The sequence below is a fragment of the Ranitomeya imitator genome, chromosome 9 (assembly GCF_032444005.1).
Source record: "Ranitomeya imitator isolate aRanImi1 chromosome 9, aRanImi1.pri, whole genome shotgun sequence".
NCBI lineage: Eukaryota > Metazoa > Chordata > Amphibia > Anura > Dendrobatidae > Ranitomeya > Ranitomeya imitator.
In genome coordinates this window covers 32,138,466-32,156,293 of record NC_091290.1, presented here as the reverse complement: position 1 = coordinate 32,156,293, position 17,828 = coordinate 32,138,466, and the positions used below count along the sequence as shown (strand labels likewise).

The window sequence follows — 17,828 nt, the reverse complement described above, 5'->3', positions numbered from 1 at the left end:
TACCTTCCTTTTTTTCTTCTGCAGCCTAAACTTTGCCATGGACCTCACAAAGGATTTACACCAACCCTTCCCAGAAATATGGAGCGAAGTAGCAAACAAAATTAAAGTCCCGTTTGATCACAAAAATAATTTCCATCCGGAATATGATGGCTACAAACTAGGTATCTATGAATCTCTAGAGTAAAATGTGTTCGTGACCGTATGGATTAAACTCCCACCATGAGTTTTTGGGGAGTTTTTGATGCTGCATACTTTTGCTGCTCAAATAATTCAGCGTCTTATGGTCCCAAGAAACCTCGTCTGAATGGGGAGTGAAAGAAAACCAGGCACACAGCTCACAATGAACCGCCTCCCCCTCCACCCTAAAAAATAGGACCCACATGCCTTTAGTATTAAACTACGGGTGCACAAATGTGGCCAATATACCGTATATACACGGTGTCTGCACACTGCGACTATACATGAACTCCAATATTGCCGTGAATGTTAAAATTAATTCATCGCAGTGTGCTGACGCATCGTGTATATACAGTATATGTTTGTGTTTTGGCCACATAGCGTATTTTTTTGTGGTATACGTTGGGGTGTGTGGCCCCCTCCAGGGCTCAGCACCTCTATCTACACTTCCTTCATAGACAAGGTTTTAATTGAGAGCAATTCCTGGCTTTCTTTCACGTCCCAATTCAGATGAGGCTGGTCTGGCACATGGAGCGTAGGAGACATAGTGGTAAGGGGCCATCCACATTAAAAGGTCACCTTGACGTGGTTGGATGGCTTTTGTACTCAATGATCGAAAAACGATAGCTAAGCACCTTTACATTTTAACTTTTGCATATTCTACCTATGTCCGAACTGGGGACCTTTCTTTAGCTCTTGACTTTCATGGCGAATCCATAAGCACCGAGTAATGGAGTCAGGGTGCCAAAGGCCTGGCAGACGGAGACCATTCCCACTGTCCACACCTTAGATGCTGCCTAAGATATTGCCTGCGGCATTTAGGGGGTTATGTACGAGGATCTGACTTCTCTCTGATCCCTGGATCAGGGGCGGGAGCCTGACTGTATTACAGCTTAGTTCCCGCCATTATTTTATGGTTACATCTACCAATATCCACCAATTCAGTTTACAGGATTTGTTCTGCGCAGAGTTTGGTTTGAGGTCAGCACAAAGTTTGATATCTATTGTTGATTTTTTTTTTTTTTTTTTAAATAAATCTGTCAGTTACACCACCACTATGAGGCTGGCCTATTTTGGGTTTTTGGCTAATCACTTGTGGTGTATGTGTTTTGCAAGTTTTGTGTGTATGCTGTTTGCACTGTCCAGTTGTAGCAGTGGTAAAAATAAAATTTTTTTAAAAAATCCGGTTTCTTTAACCCCTTTACCCCCAAGGGTGGTTTGCACGTTAATGACCAGGCCAATTTTTACAATTCTGACCACTGTCCCTTTATGAGGTTATAACTCCGAAACGCTTCAACGGATCCTGGTGATTCTGACATTGTTTTCTCGTGACATATTGTACTTCATGATAGTGGTAAAATTTCTTTGATAGTACCTGCGTTTATTTGTGAAAAAAACGGAAATTTGGCGAAAATTTAGAAAATTTCGCAATTTTCAAACTTTGAATTTTTATGCAATTAAATCACAGAGATATGTCACACAAAATACTTAATAAGTAACATTTCCCACATGTCTCCTTTACATCAGCATAATTTTGGAACCAATTTTTTTTTTTGTTAGGGAGTTATAAGGGTTAAAAGTTGACCAGCAATTTCTCATTTTTACAACACCATTTTTTTTTTTAGGGACCACGTCTCATTTGAAGTCATTTTGAGGGGTCTATATGATAGAAAATGCCCAAGTGTGACACCATTCTAAAAACTGCACCCATCAAGATGCTCAAAACCACATTCAAGAAGTTTATTAACCCTTCAGGTGTTTAATAGGAATTTTTGGAATGTTTAAATAAAAATGAACATTTAACTTTTTTACACAAAAAATTTACTTCAGCTCCAATTTGTTTTATTTTACCAAGGGTAACAGGAGAAATTGGACCCAAAAAGTTGTTGTCCAATTTGTCCTGAGTACGCTGATACCCCATATGTGGCAGTAAACCACTGTTTGGGCGCATGGGAGAGCTCGGAAGGGAAGGAGCGCTATTTGACTTTTCAATGCAAAATTGACAGAAATTGAGATGGGACGCCATGTTGCGTTTGGAGAGCCACTGATGTGCCTAAACATTGAAACCCCCCACAAGTGACACCATTTTGGAAAGTAGACCCCCTAAGGAACTTATCTGGATGTGTGGTGAGCACTTTGACCCACCAAGGGCTTCACAGAAGTTTATAATGCAGAGCCATAAAAATAAAACAAAATTTTTTTCCCACAAAAATTATTTTTTAGCCCCCAGTTTTGTATTTTCCCTAGGGTAACAGGAGAAATTGGACCCCAAAAGTTGTTGTCCAATTTGTCCTGAGTACGCTGATACCCCATATGTGGGGGGGAACCACCGTTTGGGCGCATGGGAGGGTTCGGAAGGGAAGGAGCGCCATTTGGAATGCAGACTTAGATGGAATGGTCTGCAGGCGTCACATTGCGTTTGCAGAGCCCCTAATGTACCTAAACAGTAGAAACCCCCCACAAGTGACACCATTTTGGAAAGTAGACCCCCTAAGGAACTCATCTTGATGTGTTGTGAGAGCGTTGAACCCCCAAGTATTTCACTACAGTTTATAACGCAGAGCCATGCAAATAAAAAATATTTTTTTTTCCACAAAAATTATATTTTAGCCCCCAGTTTTGTATTTTTCCAAGGTTAGCAGGAGAAATTGGACCCTAAATGTTGTTGTCCAATTTGTCCTGAGTACGCTGATACCCGATATGTGGGGGGGAACCACCGTTTGGGCGCATGGGAGGGCTCGGAAGGGAAGGAGCATCATTTGGAATGCAGACTTAGATGGATTGGTCTGCAGGCGTCACATTGCGTTTGCAGAGCCCCTAATGTACCTAAACAGTAGAAACCCCCCACAAGTGACCCCATATTGGAAACTAGACCCCTCAATGAACTTATCTAGATGTGTTGTGAGAACTTTGAACCCCCAAGTGTTTCACTACAGTTTATAACGCAGAGCCGTGAAAATAAAAAATCTTTTTGTTTTCCCACAAAAATTATTTTTTAGCCCCCAGTTTTGTATTTTCCCAAGGGTAACAGGAGAAATTGGTCCACAAAAGTTGTTGTCCAATTTGTCCTGAGTACGCTGATACCCCATATGTTGGGGTAAACCCCTGTTTGGGCACACAGGAGAGCTCGGAAGGGAAGGAGCACTGTTTTACTTTTTCAACGCAGAATTGGCTGGAATTGAGATCGGACGCCATGTCGTGTTTGGAGAGCCCCTGATGTGCCGAAACAGTGGAAACCCCCCAATTATAACTGAAACCCTAATCTAAACACACCCCTAACCCTAATTCCAACGGTAACCCTAACCACACCTCTAACCCTGACACACCCCTATCCCTAATCCCAACCCTATTCCCAACTGTAAATGTAATCTAAACCCTAACCCTAACTTTAGCCCCAACCCTAACTGTAGCCCCAACCCTAACCCTAACCCTAGCCCTAACCCTAGCCCTAACCCTAGCCCTAACCCTAACCCTAGCCCTAACCCTAGCCCTAACCCTAACCCTAGCCCTAGCCCTAACCCTAGCCCTAACCCTAGCCCTAACCCTAGCCCTAATGGGAAAATGGAAATAAATACATTTTTTTTTATTTTTCCCTAACTAAGGGGGTGATGAAGGGGGGTTTGATTTACTTTTATAGCGAGTTTTTTAGCGGATTTTTATGATTGGCAGCCGTCACACACTGAAAGACCCTTTTTATTGCAAAAAATATTTTTTGCAATACCACATTTTGAGAGCTATAATTTTTCCATATTTTGGTCCACAGAGTCATGTGAGGTCTTGTTTTTTGCGGGACGAGTTGACGTTTTTATTGAAAACATTTTTGGGCACGTGACATTTTTTTATCGCTTTTTATTCCGATTTTTGTGAGGAAGAATGACCAAAAGCCAGCTATTCATGAATTTCTATTGGGGGAGGCGTTTATACCGTTCCGCGTTTGGTAAAATTGATAAATCAGTTTTATTCTTCGGGTCAGTACGATTACAGCGATACCTCATTTATATCATTTTTTTATGGTTTGGTGCTTTTATACGATAAAAACTATTTTACAGAAAAAATAATTATTTTTGCATCGCTTTATTCTCAGGACTATAACTTTTTTATTTTTTTGCTGATGATGCTGTATGGCGGCTCTTTTTTTGCGGGACAATATGACGCTTTCAGCGGTACCATGGTTATTTATATCTGTCCTTTTGATCGCGTGTTATTCCACTTTTTGTTCGGCGGTATGATAATAAAGCGTTGTTTTTTGCCTCGTTTTTTTTTTTTTTTCCTTACGGTGTTTACTGAAGGGGTTAACTAGTGGGACAGTTTTATAGGTCGGGTCGTTACGGACGCGGCGATACTAAATATGTGTACTTTTATTGGTTTTTTTTTTTTATTTAGATGAAGAAATGTATTTATGGGAATAATATTTTTTTTTTTTTTCATTATTTTGGAATATTTTTTTTAATTTTTTTTACACATTTGGAAAAATTTTTTTTTACTTTTTTACTTTGTCCCAGGGGGGGACATCACAGATCAGTGATCTGACAGTTTGCACAGCACTCTGTCAGATCACTGATCTGACATGCAGCGCTGCAGCCTTCACAGTGCCTGCTCTAAGCAGGCTCTGTGAAGCCACCTCCCTCCCTGCAGGACCCGGATCCGCGGCCATCTTGGATCCGGGGCTCGAGCAGGGAGGGAGGTGAGGAGACCCTCGCAGCAACGCGATCACATCGCGTTGCTGCGGGGGGCTCAGGGAAGCCCGTAGGGAGCCCCCTCCCTGCGCGGTGCTTCCCTGCACCGCCGGCACATCGCGATCATCTTTGATCGCGGTGTGCCAGGGGTTAATGTGCCGGGGGCGGTCCGTGACCGCTCCTGGCACATAGTGCCGGATGTCAGCTGCGATAAGCAGCTGACACCCGGCCGCGATCGGCCGCGCTCCCCCCGTGAGCGCGGCCGATCGGCTATGACGTACTATCCCGTCCAGGGTCAGATAAGCCCAGGGCACCTCGACGGGATAGTACGTCTAAGGTCACAGAGGGGTTAAATATGATACTAAGTAATAGGCTCGAGTCACACCTTTCTGTATCTCGGGAAACTGTGCTGAACTTATGGCAGCTTGTATCAGACACCGCCTGTATTATTTCAGCCAGGTTTGTTTTACTCTGAAATGCTGTGGTGTTCAGAGAAACCCTATATTTAAAAGCCAGGTCGGGGACTGAGCCCCTCGGATAACTGGTCCCTGGTATGCCCTGTGGCTTTTGAGTGACAGGTGTCTCCCTATGCGTGGACTGAGCCTCTTGGATGACTAGTCCCCCGGTACACCCTGTGGCTTTTGAGTGACAGGTGTCTCCCTATGCATTGACTGAGCCGCTCAGCTGACTAGTCCCTGGAAAGCCCTGCGGCTTTTGAGTGACAGGTCTCTTCTTATGCATGGACTGAGCCTCTCGGATGACTAGTTCCCGGTAGACCCTGTGGCTTTTGAGTGACAGGTCTCTCCCTATGCGTGGACTGAGCCACTTGGATGACTAGTCCCCGGTAGGCCCTGCGGCATTTGAGTGACAGGTCTCTTCTTATGCATGGACTGAGCCTCTCGGATGCCTAGTCCCCAGTATGCCCTGTGGCTTTTGAGTGACAGGTGTCTCCCTATGAGTGGACTGAGCCTCTCGGATGCCTAGTTCCCGGTAGGCCCTGCGGCATTTGAGTAACAGGTCTCTCCCTATGCATGGACTGATCCGCTCGGATGCCTAGTTCCCGGTAGGCCCTGCAGCTTTTGAGTGACAGGTCTCTCCCTATGCATGGACTGAGGCGCTCGGGTAACTAGTCCCTGGTAGACCCTGCGGCTTTTGAGTGACAGGTCTCTCCCTATGAGTGGACTGAGCCTCTCGGATGCCTAGTTCCCGGTAGGCCCTGCAGCTTTTGAGTGACAGGTCTCTCCCTATGCATGGACTGATCCGCTCGGATGCCTAGTTCCCGGTAGGCCCTGCAGCTTTTGAGTGACAGGTCTCTCCCTATGAGTGGACTGAGCCTCTCGGATGCCTAGTTCCCGGTAGGCCCTGCGGCATTTGAGTAACAGGTCTCTCCCTATGCATGGACTGATCCGCTCGGATGCCTAGTTCCCGGTAGGCCCTGCGGCTTTTGAGTGACAGGTCTCTCCCTATGCATGGACTGAGGCGCTCGGGTAACTAGTCCCTGGTAGACCCTGCGGCTTTTGAGTGACAGGTCTCTCCCTATGAGTGGACTGAGCCTCTCGGATGCCTAGTTCCCGGTAGGCCCTGCGGCTTTTGAGTGACAGGTCTCTCCCTATGCATGGACTGAGGCGCTCGGATAACTAGTCCCTGGTAGACCCTGCGGCTTTTGAGTGACAGGTGTCTCCCTATGCGGGGACTGGCATCTTGGACTAGTTACCCGAGTTGCATGGTCACCAGCCGGCTGTCAAGTGCATATTTGATAGTGAAACACCGCTGCATTTCAGAGTAAAACATACCTGGCTGGAATAATAGAGCCAGGGTCTGATACATGGCTCGTGGTCTGGGTAGCATGTATCGGCTGTCAAGTCCCCTTTAATATTTGACATGGCTTTCTTACATATAGCTGGAGCTACGTTTTGTAGACACAGATGATTTAGGGGATATGATTGATTTGCATTTTTTTTGTGGTGCCCTGTCCTCACCATCCGCTCTAAATCTGAACAGGTGACCAGGTTAAACAGGCGGACGTGGTGTTGCTCGGCTATCCTCTGATGATTCCAATGTCTCCAGAACATCGCAGAAATGATCTGCAGATCTATGAGGCCGTTACAGACCCTGACGGACCCGCCATGACCTGGGTAAATACGTATACAGCATTGACAAACTGGTTGCTTATTGGATTGGGTTAATGCAAAACTTCAGATGATTATGGGGAGACCACACATGAAAACGAGAGAAGGAACACAGCGATGGCGCTCTTAAAGGGTTCGTACCAAGACTGGATGTTCTCTCCTGTCCATTCAGGCAGGCGCAGTTCTCTAGATTATTGGGTGTCCTCGCTACCAGTAAGTTATTCCCGATTTAATGGATAGCGGACAACTCCAATATTGGTACAAATCCTTTAAGGTTAGTGTAGTGAAATATGTATAGGTATGAATGTATGGCTAGCAGTTTTTTTTGCAGGCATCGTGCACTAATCAACTGTATTACAGCTTGAATTTTGATTCTTTAAGGCCTTTTTTTTTACTAACATTAAATTTATTTCTGTCCCCATTCAATATGAATATTCTCAGTAGCACGCACTCCAGGAGATGTGTTGCTCACAAAGATAGTTTAATGACCTCTTTAGCCAACAATCCCACTAATGCCACGTTCAGACGTCCATTATTCGCATATGTGTTCTGGCCATGGTTCTCACCTAATGAACGCATACCCTTCATAGTCTGTGGGTCTGATCACTTGTCCGTTTCTTTTTTTCTGTTGACCGTGTGTCAAATTCACAGTGACGTCAATCTTTAAGCCTTGTCACGGATCAATACAAGTCTACGGGTCCCTAAAAATCACGGGCAGCACATAGGAGGCTTCAGTATGCAGTCCGTGTGCTGTCTGTGATAAACCTTGCAACGAAGAGGAGAAACTCACTGATGAAAATCTGTTTAACAACGTTGATTAACTTCGATCAATGTTTTTATGTGCCCTGAGGGGGCATTCACACTGGAATTTTTTTCCTGAACTTTCAGAGCAGAAGTTCTTCAAAGACTCCTCTTAGGAGTTAAAAATGACACAAGTTTTAATTGGAGAGTTGGCGTCATCACCCAGAATCTGTCTGGAAAAGCACCATAAAATGAAATTGGCGCATCGCGATATCAAAACAATAGCATAGTGCACATGTTCTGTCTTACGTCACAAGTTTGGAAACCCTGAAGCAGTTAAAAGGACTGACATGCTCATTCTTCGGGCGGATTTGCTCGGAAACCGACCACTCTCTATTCTTCCAATCTGCCCCCTTGTTGGCTATGTAATATAATAGTCAAGGTTTATACAGCAGTACGTCCCTTTTATTTTTTTTGTGTGTATAATAGAATTATTTTTTTTTCTTTTTAGAGCATGTTTGCAATTGGTTATATGGAATTAAAAGAAGCGAAACTGGCAGAACAACAATTGAAGAAATGCTTTCCAAATATAACCGATCCATTTAAGGTTAGATTTAAAGAGGTGGTGTCACATTTGGAAGCTTTCCACTAAGCATTTAATAGGGGATAATTTCCCGATTGTTGAGATCCCATTGATCCCGGGAACGGAGCTATGACGAGCCCCTTCTGAGTAGAGATGAGGTCGAGCTTGTGCACCTCCACGCCATTCATTATCAATGGCACCACCGGTGATAGCGGAGTCTCCGACACTCCTACTGGGAACGGAGGTGTGCAAGTTCGGCCTCCACTATAAAGACCACTTTCTGAATATTGTTTTTCTCAATTTTCTGAGATCCATAACTTTTTTTTTTCTATCAATGGAGCTTTATTATGGCTTCATTTTTGCATGCCAAACCAGTGTTAATATTGATGCCATTTTGGGCTTATACCATGTTTTTATCACTTCTTATTGCATTTGTGGGGGAAACTTTGGATACCAAAAAACTACAAATTTTGCTTTTTTTTCACTTTTAGTTAGTCCTCTTTCAGGACTTGAGCGTTTGATTGACTGATCCCTTTCTTTATATACTGAAATACCACAGCTAAAATGACAGTGCCCTATGAAGCCTAGCCTAAGACTGGGACTCGCACGAGTACCAATGTGGCAGCCTGGGGGCCTTCAGCTGTTTTGGCAACCCATCGGAATCCAGCAGAGCTCGAAGGGCATCCAAAACGGCGTACTCCGGAATTGTGCACCTTAAATGCCCGCTGTCTGTGTTTGACAGCTTGCTTATGGGATTAACAGCAGCTAAGCTCAGATCGCTGCTGTTAAAGGGAACCTCCTCAGGCGTTTGTAACTAAAAGAGCCACCTTGTGCTTCACTAATGCTGCATTCTGACAAGGTGGCTCTTTTAGTTCGGGTCCCTGGCACTGCTGCGATAATCGCTTTTGAAATTTGTCCCTCATACCGTGAAATCGTCCTGGGGGCAGGTCTTTCCCCCCTAATCCAGACGTCTCCCAGCCGTCACTCATGGCCTCTGCGCGCCGCCTCCTCTTCCTTCCTTAGCGTCCCCGGCGCCTGCACTGTTATTTTTTTTTTCGGGCATGTGCAATTGCGCTCCCATTCGAGGGGCAAATTTCAAAAGCGATTATCGGAGCAGTGCCAGGGATCCGAACTAAAAGAGCCACCTTATCAGAATGCAGCATTAGTGCTTCACCAGGTGGCTCTTTTAGTTACAAACGCCTGGGGGGTGACAGGTTCCCAAGGGCAAATGCTGTCAGTACTCCGGCCGGCATCTGCTACGTATGCTGAGCTCCTGACCCGGCTCCACACACTGCACCCGACGTGCCATGGTTGTAAAGCAGATGATTGGAAAGGATTAATATTCGACTTTATTAGAATCCTATATGTGTAAAGATGATGATGTCTCCATGGTGAGAGAAACACGCCAATGTGTTAGCTGATGATATTTTTTTGTACCTTTTTTATACTTTCAGATATGGACTGAAAACGCTGATGGTTCTGGAGCTGTCAATTTCCTTACAGGCATGGGAGGATTTTTGCAAGCGATACTATTTGGTTATACAGGATTCAGGTCTGTATGTATCTTCCTGTTTGATGTTCATTTTATTCTTTGCATCCTAATATTGCGTATTTTTTTGCAAAGACTTTTTGAATTGTGACAAAATTGCTGCTATATGTGACGATACCTTCATTTTTCTAAGAAACCACTTGAGGAAACTTGTTTTTCTTTTCATAAAGAGTTTCCTGAAGCAGATTTAGAAGACTTTTTTTTCCAGCCTTTTGTTTGCACAGTGCTTAATTTGGAAAGATTTCTTTCTTTATCGCCCCATTCTTCATTGGGGGACACAGCCAACCGTGGGGTATGCTGCTGCTAGGAGGCTGACACTATGCAAAAAAGGAAAAAGAGTAGCTCCTCCCTGACAGTATACACCCACCGACAGGCACCAAGCACCCCAGTTTGTGCTTAGTGTCTGTAGGGCGCGAACCTGGATCGTCAGATCCGCTGCTAACCTTTGTTCCCTTACAGGTTTTATTGTTTTTAGTAACATTCTTTTTGTCTTTCAGATACAGCAATTCAGGGAAACAGGGTGTTATTCTCACTCTGCCTTCCCAGAAGAGGCGGCTGAGCGAGCAGTGTGGTGTCGCCCACATCGCAACTCTCAGACCGCCAGCAGGACATTATCCCCTGTCACCCTCACAGGTGCTCCAGGGTCTAACTGGTGGCGGTCCTAGCCAAAAATGTCCCCCTCACCCCTCTCCTCGGAGAGGGCTGAGAGGAAGACGGTGGTCACCGGCGGTGACCTTCTCCCTGCGCTTTAAGGGTTGATACCGTCTTCTGGATGAAGGATTCCTGATCCAGCGACCCTCTCTATCATGGGCCCCTGGACGATCCTCATATCATGTGGAGCCGGATTACAAGGACGGTAATGGATCATCGTCCCTTAACTCCCCAGCAGTATTCTAACATTACTGGGTGTCCCGGCGCTCCTTCGGTTCTCTTCCTTCCCGACATCTTACTTTTTCCGCCCCGGTTGGCCACACCCCCCACCTCGGGTGCGCTTTCTCAGCGCTCTTTTTCCTCCACTCAAGACCGGTCTTTCAAATGTGGCACCCCCACTTTATTGCGCGGCCCTATCAGGAGCTTTGGCTCGCTCACCTCAGCGGTCAATCTTTAGGCACGCTCCTCCTCTTCACCGCAGAGACTCCTGCTTCTGCAACTCCGTGCACGGAGGGATCGTGGTGGGGGGACACAGATAACTCTATCTGCACTATGGTAGGCTTGTTTTTCGGCGCCATCACTGCTCCTCTCCTCGGTATCTCCCTTATACCGCTACAGGTTCACCTAAGCCCGTTATTATTAGTATAGCGTTTTCAGGATCTCCTTATGTCCAACTCTTCTGGAGCTTCCCTCTCCAAACCTACCATAACTCATTACACCTGCGCTCTCTGCAAGAAAAAGTGGTCAGTAGGCTAATCGCTGCCTTTCTGCCAGTCCTGCAACCCTCCTACCATGTCTGCACCGCAGGAAGCTTCCGACTCTCGGGATGAGTGCACTCCCCCTCCCCCAGAGTGGGCCGTTGCTATGTCCCAGTCAGTATCTGACTTGACTAAGGTTTCCCAGTCTCTGGTTCAGGCGCTTGAATGACTTCCACAGCTGTCCACAGCCACCAGTGCTCCGAATGTCTCTCATGGTGATTCGCACACACCTGATAACGACCCTCAGAGAGACAAACCAGCCAGCCGTTATAGAAATAGAAAGAGGACTCTGTCTGGCTCTTCATCCAGCTCTCCGGGTCCCTCCGCAGCACTCAAGCTGCTCTCCTCTTCCCAATTCCCCTCTTCGAAGGAGGACCTTGGGTGTGATGTGGATTCCCAGTCCGGGTCTGACTCCGGTTCAGACCAGACTTCTAGTATGCAGGCTATCGTGGATAGTCTCATCTCGGCTATCTCTCAAACACTCAAACTAAAACAGGACGAGGCTCCTCCCCAGGATCCTTCCGTTTCCTTTAAGCGGGTCAAACATCCCTCTCGCGCCTTTCCCAACCACGAGGTGTTTGAGTCTACCCTGTCTAAGCAATGGGAGCATCCCGGAAAGTGTTTTTCGGGCAGAAAACATCTGGACGTTCTATATCCTTTTAGTGCTGATCTTCTTTCTAAGTGAGCAGAGTCCTACTAAGTGGACCAACCGGTCTCTCGTCTTTCTTCTAAGACGGTTCTGTCCTTACTGGATGGTGCGTCTCTTAAGGACACAACGGACAGACAAATTGAGGCACTAGTCAAATCATCCTTCAAGGCAACGGACGCTTCTCTCTGTCCCAGTTTCGCCTCCACCTGGGTGGCGAAGACGGTCTCTGCCTGGGCCAAAATTCTTTGCCAGGGCATTTTGGCTTCAGCTTCTCCAGACGAGCTAGCCGAACTTGCAGACCAGATTAACGACGCCGGCAAATGCAGATGCAGCAGCCTGTGTGACCAGGGCGAGTAGCAACATTGTCGCTATTCGCCGCATTCTTTGGCTGAAGGCATGGAATGCTGATACTACTTCTAAGAAGTCCCTCACTAACTTAGCCTTTCAGGGTTCCAGGCTTTTTGGAGCTCGGTTGGACCAGATTATTTCAGACGCAACTGGAGGCAAGAGCACATCTCTTCCTCAGTCCATGCCAAAATGCTTTTTCTATAGAAAAGTCCCTCGGCCTTTTCGTCCCTTCCGCCCGTTTGCAGCTTCAGACTCTTCATCACAACAAGAGCGCCCCTTGGCCTCGGGCGAATGCAGAAAACCTTTTTACAAGCCAACCCCAAGTTGGAGGCCCAGGGGTCAACCTTCCAGGTCCTCTGGGTCCCGTTCCAACAGATACCGTTCTAAGTGACGAGTCGCACCCACCTGGGACTCTTTCCAGGGTGGGAGGCAGTCTTCTTTTCTTCAAGGACGTCTGGTTGTCGGCGGTCAGCGACGCCTGGGTCAGAGAGATCATTACCTCCGGCTACAAAATTGAATTTTCCTCCTTCCCGGAAAATCGCTTTTTTTCTCTCTCATACACCCAAACCTAAACAACCGACCCAATTACCCGGTTTGCTTCAGGCCGTGGCGTCACTGGTTGCCGCCGGAGTAGTCGTCTCCGTTCCTTCCAACGAGCGGTTTTCCGGGTTCTACTCGAACCTCTTTGTAGTCCCGAAGAAGGATGGTTCTCTCTGTCCGATTCTGGATTTAAAGCTTCTTAACTTCCATGTCTGACCCCGCCACTTCAGGATGGAATTCCAGCAGTCAGTGATCGCCGCCATGGAACCCGGGGAGTTTCTCTGCTTGGTGGACATTCAAGATGCGTACCTTCATGTTCCCATTTGTGTACGGCATCAGAAATTCCTTCGGTTTGCAATCCAAGACAATCACTACCAATTCACGGCCCTTCCTCACGGCCTGGCTTCTGCCCCCAGGGTTTTCACCAAGATCATGGCGGCGGTCATGGCCGTTCTTCGTGCCAGGGGCAATCTAATTATCCCCTTCCTGGACGATCTGTCGATCAAATGGTCGTCTCTTCGAGATTGTGCTTGAAGTCTCCAAATCTCTCTGGACACTCTGACTCGTCTTGTCTGGATTATCAACCGAGACAAGTCCTCTCTGATTCCTTTCCAGCGCCTGTCCTTCCAGTTCGACACGATCTTGGCTCACGTTTTTCTCCTGAAAGACAAATTCACCGTTCTCCTCAAAGCGGTCCGTTCTCTGAAACACCCAGCTCCCCGCTCACTTTGGTTCTGCATGGGAGTCCTGGGAAAGATGGTTGCCTCCATGGAGGCTGTATCCTTCGTCCAGTTCCACCCGCGCCCTCTCCAGCTGTTTCTGCTATCCACCTGGAACAGGTTCACAAATTCCTTGGACCGTCCCATTCACCTTCCTCTCCAAGTTCGTCAGTCCCTAACCTGGTGGACTCTTAGTCCTGAGAGGAAGATCCTTTCTTCCCCTTCAGTAGCAGGTCATCACCACCGATGCCAGTCTGCTCAGATGGGGAGCAGTCTTTCGACATCACACAGTGCAGGGTCGCTGGTCCACCCAGGATGCTCTTCTTACCATCAACCTCCTGGAGATCAGAGCAATCTTCCTTGCCCTACTCCACTGGCTGTCTCTCCTGATGGGCCTACCCGTCTGTGTTCAATCGGACAATGCCACGGCTGTGGCGTACTTGAACCACCAGGGCAGGACTTGCAGCAGTCAAGTAATGGCGGAATCAGCAAAGATTCTTCGGTGGGAGGAACGTCACGTTCCAGCCATATCAGCCGTTCACATTCCAGGGGTCGAGAATTGGGCAGCCGATTTCCTCAGCTGCTAAGGTCTGGCAGCGGACGAGTGGTCTCTCCATCCCGCAGTCTTCGATCAAATTTGTCTTCGCTGGGGCATTCCGGTTGTCGACCTTATGGCGTCTCGGATGAACCACAAGGTGCCGCAGTTTGTCTCCAGATCTTGGGACCCTCTGGCCATCGGCCACGACGCTCTAGTAATACCGTGGTCCCAGTTTCAACTTCCCTACCTGTTCCTCCCCCTCTTCCCTTGATCCCAAGGGTAGTAAAATAGATAAAGTTAGAGGGGATTCCTGTTATCCTGATAGCGCCGGACTCTACAGGGAGTTGCGCATCTTGCCCCTCCTTTCCATTCCCCGTTGGAACCATGGGACCTTAATCTGTTTCTCGGTGCTCTTCAGGCCGCTCCCTTCGAACCTCTTCAGGACGTGTCATTTTCCCTTCTTTCTTGGAAGGTGGCCTTCCTCATTGCTATCACATCTATTAGGAGGGTCTCCGAGTTTGCAGCCCTAACCTGCCGTTCCCAGTTTCAGATTCTTCATCAGCATAAGGTCGTTCTTAGACAGGTCCCCTGAGTTTCTTCCCAAGGTGGTCTCTGCTTTCCACATCAATGAGGACATCGTCCTCCCCTCATTTTGTCCTTCCCCGGTTCATCCCCTCGAGAGGTCTCTTCACAAACTGGACGTGGTCAGGGCCATTCGGGTCTATCTTTCTAGAACTGCCCCTTTCTGTCAATCCGATTCTCTCCTTGTTGTTTCCGAGGGTCGTCAGAAAGGCCTTCAGGCGTCAAAATCCACGATCTCGCGTTGGATTCGATCAGCGATATCAGAATCCTACCGTGTTCATGAGACATGGCCTCCTCCGGGGGTGCGAGCCCACTCCACCAGAGCTTCTTGGGCTGTTTGTCACCAGGCCTCCGCCTTGCAGGTTTGCAGAGCCGCAACCTGGTTGTCTTTGCACACTTTTACGAGGTTCTATAGGGTTCATACCCAAGCCTCGTCTGATGCAGGTTTTGTTAGGAAGGTGCTACAGGCGATGGTTGCGCACCGGCCGACCTGAGCCATTCTCTTAGTTTCTTTCTACCCACCTTGTTCTGGGACTGCTTTTGGACATCCCACGGTTGTCTGTGTCCCCCAATGAAGCGATAAAGAAAGAGGTACTTTCCGTAAAATCTTTCTTGGAGCCTTCATTGGGGGACACAGCACCCTCCCTACTTGTTTGTTCTGGTACCGTGTTTGGGGCCTGGTGCCCCAGTTGAGTTGGTACTTACACTTTGAGTTATGTCGCTTCTCCTACTGCTTTTTTACACCAACTGAGGTGCTTGGCGCCTGTCGGTGGGTGTATACTGTCAGGGAGGAGCTACTCTTTTTTTCCTTTTTTGCATAGTGTCAATAGTGTCAGGCTCCTAGCAGCAGCAGCAGCAGCAGCAGCAGCATACACCCCACGGTTGTCTGTGTCCCCAATGAAGGCTCCAAGAAAGAGATTTTATGGTAAGTACCAAAAATCTCTCTTTTTGGATCCACTTTAAGAAGAGTCAAGCACTTTTTTTTCTGCCAGGCCTTTTATTTTCTAATCTTTATGGAGTGAAAAAAAGCTAAAACAACCCCCAAACTATTCTCATCAATCACAAAGTGAATTTGCTATAGTAATGAATTATGAGCTCAAGAGTTTTTGAGGATGATTTTAGAGAGGTTTCGCTTCCAAAAAAAAAAACTCTGAAAAAACTCTATAAGGCCAATTCATTAAGACTGGCGTCGTATACCTTTGTCTTAATGAAGGGCTGTGCAGGAGTTGGGTTAGCCAAATTTATTAATAGGATCAGTAATGAATTCAACTCCTTTTCTCAGTGGTGTGCGTATCCGTGTGGGGACTGTAGTAACATTTCTGGCATACCCTTTTGATGACTTCAGTGGTCTCGCGCTACCATTCTTCCCTCTCCATTCTCTGCCTACTTTGATGGAGCTGGCCAGGTCTGCTGTCAAAATCCCAAAAGTAGCTGGTTGGATCTTGTATCCCTGCGCTCCTCCGATGCTACAGAGACCAATCTGCCTTTGCTTACGACATTGTATTGGGCACAGTTTAGGTCAGCAGAGTAACCGTGCCGCTGGACCGAACTGTCAAGCATCGAGGAGCACAAGTAGGACGTTGACAGCAGTGAGCTGGTGAAGAATGATTTTGAGAAATCCCATTTTAGGGTACTTTCACACTGGCGTTTTTTTAATACGTCGCAATACGTCGTTTAGGGGAAAAAACGCATCCTGCAAAGTTGTTTGCAGGATGCGTTTTTGCCCCATAGCGTAACATTACCGACGCATTGCGACGTATTGATACACGTTGCAACCGTCGTGCGATGGTTGTGGCGGACCGCTGGGAGCAAAAAACGTTAAATGTAACGTTTTTTGCTCCAGATGGACCGCTTTTTCCGACCGCGCATGTGCGGCCGGAACTCTGCCCCCACCTCCCCGCACCTCACAGTGGAGCAGCGGATGCGCCGGAGAATGCATCCGCTGCACCCGTTGTGCGGTGCTAACAACGCTAGCGTCGGAATCTCGGCCCGACGCAATGCAACGGGCCGAATTCCGATGCTAGTGTGAAAGTAGCCTAATTTGTCAAATAATGTACTGAAAACATGGACCAAATACAGGTACCATAAGATATTTTCTTTTTTCTCTCATGTAGAATCACAGAGAAGTGTCTGCAGTTTGATCCCATTTTCACCGGTGATGTAACAGCTTTATCTATTACTGGAGTGTGTTATCTCGGCAATAAGATCGATTTCACTTTTTCCAAGGACCTCACAACAGTGGAGTTGACTATAGTTCTCGATTCTCAGAAGTATCCACTGGTCATTGCATTTGATGACGTAACACCATGTATTCCTCTGCACATCGGTAAGTTACGTGTGGTTTCCTGCAAGTTAGAAGTGTTATCTGTGAATTCTGCATTCTTATATCCTTACAGAAACTCTGCAAGTTAAATTTCATTGTGTGTAAGAAGTTTCCAAACTTTTACACATGTCAAATTTTACTTACTACTTTGGCCCTGTTACTTATTTTTATCTGGCAGTTGATTCATAAAATCAGTTCTTAGTAGAGATGGGCAAGCCGATCATCGGGGTGCTCGGTTGAGCAGGAAATAGTGCAGAGTATTGTGTGGTGCTCGAGTGCACGGATCCCTGTAATTGAATTATCTGAGCTGGGCACAGAGAGTGGGAGAACTTTTCCTTCCTCCTGAAAAATGGTAGTTTGCCATTCACTTCTATTATGCTCGCTACTCGAGTCGAGCACGTCCGAGCGTCCGTCCTGCTCAATTCGAGTACCGAGCACTTGAACATTTCAGTGCTAGTTCTTACCAAATGTAGTGTCGGAGTCCCCTACATGATGTACATGTGTTGCCAAAAGCTCAACATTCAGGACCTGCAGCACCTTCTCTTAGGACCCTTTCACACATCAGTTTTTTTGCCATCAGTCGCAAACCATCGAATTTTGAAAAAAAAAACGGATCCAGCGACTGATGCCGCCGGATCCGTTTTTTTCTCATAGACTTGTATTAGCGATGGATTGCGACGGATAGCCTCACGTTTCATCCGTCATTCGCCGGATCCATCGAAAATTGTCTGTCCGGCGACTGGAGACAACGGACAAAGTAACGTTTTTTGTGTATGTCGAATAAACGGACAGCGACGGAACTGTCGCTGTCCGTCGTTTGCTAGAATGGAAGCCTATCGTGCCGGATCCCTCAAATGATAGAATC

General features: G+C 47.0%; 1 protein-coding gene across 1 annotated transcript in view; it reads left to right on the top strand.

Annotated features, from left to right (window-relative positions):
* The window catches only part of PGGHG (protein-glucosylgalactosylhydroxylysine glucosidase), a 36,718-nt gene that overhangs the window by 14,195 nt on the left and 4,695 nt on the right, over positions 1–17,828 (top strand). The window contains exons 9-13 of the mRNA XM_069740310.1: positions 25–161; positions 6,855–6,988; positions 8,235–8,330; positions 9,761–9,858; positions 16,755–16,966. Coding sequence (XP_069596411.1) covers positions 25–161; positions 6,855–6,988; positions 8,235–8,330; positions 9,761–9,858; positions 16,755–16,966 — 677 coding nt within the window. The remainder of the gene's footprint in view (positions 1–24; positions 162–6,854; positions 6,989–8,234; positions 8,331–9,760; positions 9,859–16,754; positions 16,967–17,828) is intronic.